Below are 6,000 nucleotides of genomic sequence, written 5' to 3'. Positions count from 1 at the left end.
AATCCCCTCACCTTGGTAGCACTATTGCCTTAGGCATTGCCCCAGGGAAGGCAGGTGTCAATGGCAGGTCGCTCCCCTAGGACAGCTCTCTTTCAGGAATAATATTTTAGGTGAAAAGGGTGCAGGAAAAGAGGTCTGGGGTGGCAAAACTGGCACCAGCCAGTGGAGACTCGGCTGGAGTTCTGTTACCAAGCGGTGTAGACCAATCCTACCGCATTTTCACACCTTCTGGGTATGTTGTGAGGATGAATTAAGAGTGTGCTCTGGGCTGCTTGGAGATAAGCACTGTTTAAATACAGGGTATTAGGATGATGACAGTTTTACTCTCCTACTTTGCCTAAGCACCCATGGGCAGAGCTAAGGGTGAGCATGCATTTTTCCAGGAGTCCTCCTTCCCCTGGTGGTGTGCACGGATGGGATGCGTTGAGGAGGCAGGGGACACACGTTGTGGTGCATGGCAACCACGCACACCTGACAGCAGTCAGGTTGGTGGTGGGTCGCAGGGTTTTGGCCAGTCCTCTCACCCTGGGAGGCCCTAGGGCCCGCGCATACTCCCGCGGGCCGGGGGCGCGCCGAGAAAAGAGTGGGTGGGGAGGGGAGCAGACTGGAGAGGAAGGAGGGAGGGAGGGAGGGAGGGGACGGAGGGGAGGGAGGGAGAGGACGAGGCGCGTCCCCGCGGCGGGGGCGCGCCCTCGCGCGGGCTGCCGGGATCGCTCGCCGCCGCTGTGGTAATGTCCGCCATGTTGGCCATGGCGCAGGGAGCGGATCGGGCGGGCGAGCGGCGGATCTAGTGTGTGGAAGCGGCCGCGGGCGGCGGTGGGTTGTTCTCGGGCGGGGTGGGCGCCCATGCTGTGGACGGGGGCAGTGAGGAGGAGGAGGAGGAGCGGGCCGGCCGTGCTGCACTGAGGAAGGAGAGGAGGCGGCGGGAGCCCTCCCCCCCCCTCGCCCGCCCCGCCGCCGCCGCCGCCGCCCGGGCTGTTCCTGTGAGGCGGGGAGACAATGAGTAAACTCTCCTTCCGAGCGCGGGCGCTGGACGCCGCCAAACCGCTGCCCATCTACCGCGGCAAGGACATGCCCGACCTCAACGACTGCGTCTCCATCAACAGGGCCGTGCCCCAGATGCCCACCGGGATGGAGAAGGAGGAGGAATCGGTAGGGACTCGAGTGTTTATTATCCCCCCCACCTTTCCCTCCTCCCTCCCCCCCTCCCCATTGTCAGTCGGGCATCGCCATTCACGGAGCGCTCTACGCACGCTGGAGGGCGCAGCCGCTGCTCCGCCGCATGGGACCGTACGCCGGCGGAGTAGCGTAAACTCTCTCCGGCAGCGCAGAGCCCTCTGCGGACGCCATGTTGTTGCGTCCCAGTGTTGTGATTAGCTCGCCGCGGCGCTTACGCTGCCGTATGGGGGCCTTGCCGTAAGCGGCGTCTGGGAATGGCGCAGGGGGATGCGCCGGCCGCCTTTGGCGTAGTGCCTCTTACTCGTTTGTGCACTGGGGGCCTTTGGGGCCAGAAAGGTTTGTTTTTCGGGGTGTTTTTGCTTTTTTTCCCCCTTTCTCTTTGCCTTTTTTTTTTGGTTGTTGTTGCAGCGGGTTTCCTTTTCTTTTTTTGAAATTACTTCGGGGAAGTAGAATGATCTCAAAACAAACATCTGTTTATCCCTGCAAGATGGTCTTGCTCCTGCTCTTCCCCTCCCCGCCTCCAGCCTCCCTTTTCCCCCCATCCTCCTATCCCCGGTGCGGTAGGAATAAGCATTCCGTAGTGCAGCATTGCAGGGGGTGGGGGGAGACGGGACGGCAACGGCGACTGCGAAACGGGGACCACTACATTGCAGCCTGCAGTATTGCATTAAGCAGGTCAGCATGCAAACGCAGACCCCCCTTTTTTAATAGTGTTGCCTTCACAGTACATTAAGGTGTACGTAGTTGTTTTGTTGTATCCGTTTATATGAGGCATTGTATTTTTCAATGGGATACATGCGACCAGTTATTGTACTTGTCAGGGAGGGTCGCTGCTCTTTTCATTTTAAGGATTGACATTTAAGGGGGTAAGATCCATTTCGTCTAGAATTTTAAGTTGTGGATTGTTGCAGTGCCTTTTCGGGATGGAATGCTTTTCTTGTTATGGGGATGACTTTTGCGCCGGTTGAATTTCAGCTGGCTTGATGCTGGGTGTTTGTGACCCCTCGAGTGGTTTTACTTGCATGCGGAGTTCATAGTAACTGCACCCTCAAGAATTTCTTCAATGAACCTCCTTCCCCGCCTCATTGTCAACCCTCGGTGTGTGTGGATTGGTTCTCCTGCTTCTGTGGCTGTCAAAAGAAGGCTTGCATCTTTGTGATTGGTTTCCTCCTTTGACTATTAATATTGCAGGAAACACTTTTATGTCTTTGATTGGCTGCTCATGCTTCTGACCTCATTGTATTGCCCTGTTATTACTACTTTCCAGCTGTGATTTAATCACATCTCCCCATAGAATTTGAATTACTGACTTACCCTTTCACTTGAAAACATGGTGATGTTTTTACTTCTGAATACAACCTTTCTTCCATCTTGAAGAATGTTTTCCAAGACTTTTGGAGATCAAATTCTTAATTTTTTTTAAAAACTAAAGTAAAAAGTAACATTTATGGATGAAGTCTGTGCTTGAATAGAAGGAATTTCTTAGATGTTTTCAATTCATTGCACCAGTAAGAAATAGTTGCTTATGGGACTAGCATTTAAAATAGCAAAGTTCTATTCTGCATGAAGAATTACTTTGATTACTTTCTTTTTTAGCAGGGATAGGCTTTTGATCTGTCCCAAGTGTAGGGAACTCTCATGTGAGAAACTCCTTTTATCAATTAAAGTTGCCACTTTTCTATGCAATATGTAGTCTTAGAGAGTTGCTTAGAGCACAGAAAAGTTAAATGACGTAGCCAGATTCATACAGCCAATGTGCATCAGAGGCAGAACAAGATTCCAGGTTTTGCAGATGTATTGGTTCACTTTCTATCCACCACAACCTACTGCTTCATATTTTATTAAACTTGATTTTAATTATTTTTTAATAATTTTGATCTTATAAGACTAAATTTCCATAGATATCATATACATGTTTTTAGTCTTTCAAAAAGACAGGCATGAAATGAATCCATCTACTCTTGGATATAATTAGTGGGGTAAAAAGAGCTTTGGACTAAAATTCGAGAGACTTGAGTTCAAAGTCTGGAGATACACTGATTATAGCTGTCTGATCCTGGACAAATTGCTTAACTTTTTCTTGGTTTCACTTTTACTCTTTAATAAAGTGAGAGACTTGTACTAGATGTTAGAATCAGCTTATTCATTCTATCCTGTCCATATCTTTTTGAATCCTGATTCTGTCATGCAAAGATTATTTTATGGTATTTCAGAGACCATTTAGGTCAACCTGAGAAAAAAAATCTTTCGTACAACATATCTGAGAAATGGTCAGGCTTTGCCTAAAGACCTCATGTTGGGAATTTCCACTTTGAAATAACTCTAATTGTTAAATGTTTTTCATTAAATCAAACCAAAATTTGTCCCTTTACAACTTATATCCATTTCTGTTCTGTGAGGACAAGGAAAATAAGCATACCCCTTATCTACATGACAGCCTTTCATTTGAAATCATTTATCCTGTGTCAGCTCTAAGTATTCTCTTCTAATGGCTAAATACCCTAGTTCCTTCAGTTGATTTTCATGTAGCATGGTGTTGACACCCTTTCCCAACTTTGTTGCCCTCCTCTGAATACTCAATAGGTTATTAACATCTTTCCTAAAGTGTTGTGTTAGCACCTATTGCTCTTCTCCTCCTTTTCCACCTCCTTCCCTCTGTCCTCTCCTGTCTGTCTCCCTGTCCTTAATACAATCCCTGTCCTCCCCCCTGACTGCAGGAAATTTCTTCTGCCAATGCAGATTGTCACCTCCTTTGGTTGCATAGTCTTAGAGAGTTGCCTCAAGGACTCAGCAGTTAAGTGACCTGTCCAGGATTACTGCCTTAATGCAGCCTAATAGCACAGTTTGTTTGTATGTCATATCTAAAAGATCATTCGAAGCTTTAAAAGTCTGCCACTCAGTGAATACTTAGGTTATTATTATTTTTTTTTGTATTTCTGATGCATCAAAGCTTTCCAGCTTATTAACTTCCTTTCTAAAATGTGACATCTCCCCCCCCACCCCCCAAAGAGCAATCTCTTTTAGAACTACTTAACTATAGGATAGGGATGAAAGTACGTTCAACATGAATAAGGAAGTTTGGAAGAGGGGAGGGTTTTTGGAGCGGGGTGGGGGGGGAAGATAACTAGTTCAGTTTTGAACATGTTGAGTTTAAGATGTCTATGAGACATCCAGTTCAAGATGTCCAGTAGGCAATTGGAGATGCCAAGACTGGAGTTCCTTAGAAAGGTTAGGGCTGGTTAAGTAGATTTGAGAATCATCAGCATAGAAGATGGTAATTAATTACATGGGAGCTGATGATATCACCAAGTGACGTGGTGTAGAAGGAGACAAGAAGAGGGCCCAGACCAAGCTCTGGAGGACAACTGCTTTTAACATTTTGAGTATTTCCTGGACAAAGATCCAGCAAATGAGACAGAAAGAGTGTTCAAATAGGAATAAAACCAAGAGAGAGTAGTGTTCACAAAACCTGGAGAGAAGAGAGTATCAAAAAGAAGGTGGTTAACAGTGTCAGGCTGCAGAGAGGTCCAGAAGGATGGGGATTGCAAAAATGCCATTGGATTTGGCATGTAAGAGATCATTAGTAACTTTGGAGAGAGCAGTTTTGGTTGAATGATGAGGTTGGAAGTCAGATAAAGAGAGTTAAGAAGAGAGAGGAAAGGAAGTGGAGGCACCTGTTGTAAATGACTTTCTCAAGGAATTTAGCCATAAAAAGGAAGAGAGATATGAGACTAGATAGTAGCTAATAGTAGATGGATAAATTAAGGGAGGGTTTTTTTGGTTTTGTTTTAAGATGGAGGAGATATAGGCATGTTTGTAGGCAGGAGGAAAGCAGCCAATGATAGAGTTTAAAGATTTGTCAGAGAATAAGGATGAGAGGAGCAATCTGCTAGAGAAGAAGGGATAGAATATATTGGGATTTTTTTCTTTAGCAATTAAATTAATATGTAAATATTGATTTATATCTTCAAGGACTTAACCTGTGCCTCCTAATGACAGTATTAGAAAATTCTTTTTAACCTTTTCAGAAGAGCAGAGGTTGTGATTCTGTGGTGTGATTGCCAAACAGCTGGTTTGTGGTTGTCATTGGCATGTTAGCTATGGCCATATGTGCATATTCATTACCATCCCTAAATGTGTTTCCACTGCCTTCACTGTCCCTAAAAATCTGACCTTTGGTTGCTTGGCAGTTTGCATGAATCAGGATTTGAAGTTGGTTGTGAGTTCTGTACCCTGTATTCCAGAACAGCAGGCCATACTACCCTAGTACTTTAAAGAATGGACTATTTAAATTATATTCCCAAAGAATATGCTAGTCATAGAATTTTAGAGCTTGCAGAAACCTTAGAATACATCTATTTTTCATTTGTCTCATTTTGCAGATTAGGAAACTGAGGTCCAGAGATGTTAAGTGACTTTCCCAAGGTCACATAACTATCACACGAAAGAGCCTATGTCTGAGCTCTTTCTAATCTAGTGTTCTTTTATTCCTCAGGTTGTTGTGAAGATAAAATGAGATCATTTATGTCAAAATACTTTCTAAAGTCCTATAAAAATGTATGATATGATTACTAGTTTTAGATTTGATGCTTTCTGCTTTACATACTTGAAGTCTATTGCAGAACAAGGTACTAAATGGTTTTCTTAGAATTATTCATGTATATAGAAGAAAACCCATACAGGAAGACTAACTAGAAAATTTAATACTTGCTTATTTTTTTTTAGCAAGAGAATAATTTTATTTATTTTAAATATGATCCCCTGCTTTTATAAAAGTCATTGTTGCTTTAATGTCTGAGTAAATGATGTAGATTTTGCATG

The 6,000-nt window shown here is 44.7% G+C and overlaps 1 protein-coding gene across 1 annotated transcript in view; it reads left to right on the top strand.

Moving 5' to 3' along the window:
* The first annotated feature begins 969 nt into the window (after positions 1–969).
* EPC2 (enhancer of polycomb homolog 2) overlaps positions 970–6,000 on the top strand; it is a 178,572-nt gene continuing 173,541 nt past the window's right edge. Inside the window, exon 1 of the mRNA XM_027835591.1 lies at positions 970–1,152. Within this exon, the coding sequence (XP_027691392.1) occupies positions 1,000–1,152 (153 nt within the window). The 5' untranslated portion in view covers positions 970–999. The remainder of the gene's footprint in view (positions 1,153–6,000) is intronic.

Source organism: Vombatus ursinus, unplaced genomic scaffold (assembly GCF_900497805.2).
Source record: "Vombatus ursinus unplaced genomic scaffold, bare-nosed wombat genome assembly UNPS02014816.1, whole genome shotgun sequence".
NCBI classification, from domain to species: domain Eukaryota; kingdom Metazoa; phylum Chordata; class Mammalia; order Diprotodontia; family Vombatidae; genus Vombatus; species Vombatus ursinus.
The sequence above is the reverse complement of the archived record's forward strand: the minus strand, read 5'-3'. Positions and strand labels throughout refer to the sequence as shown.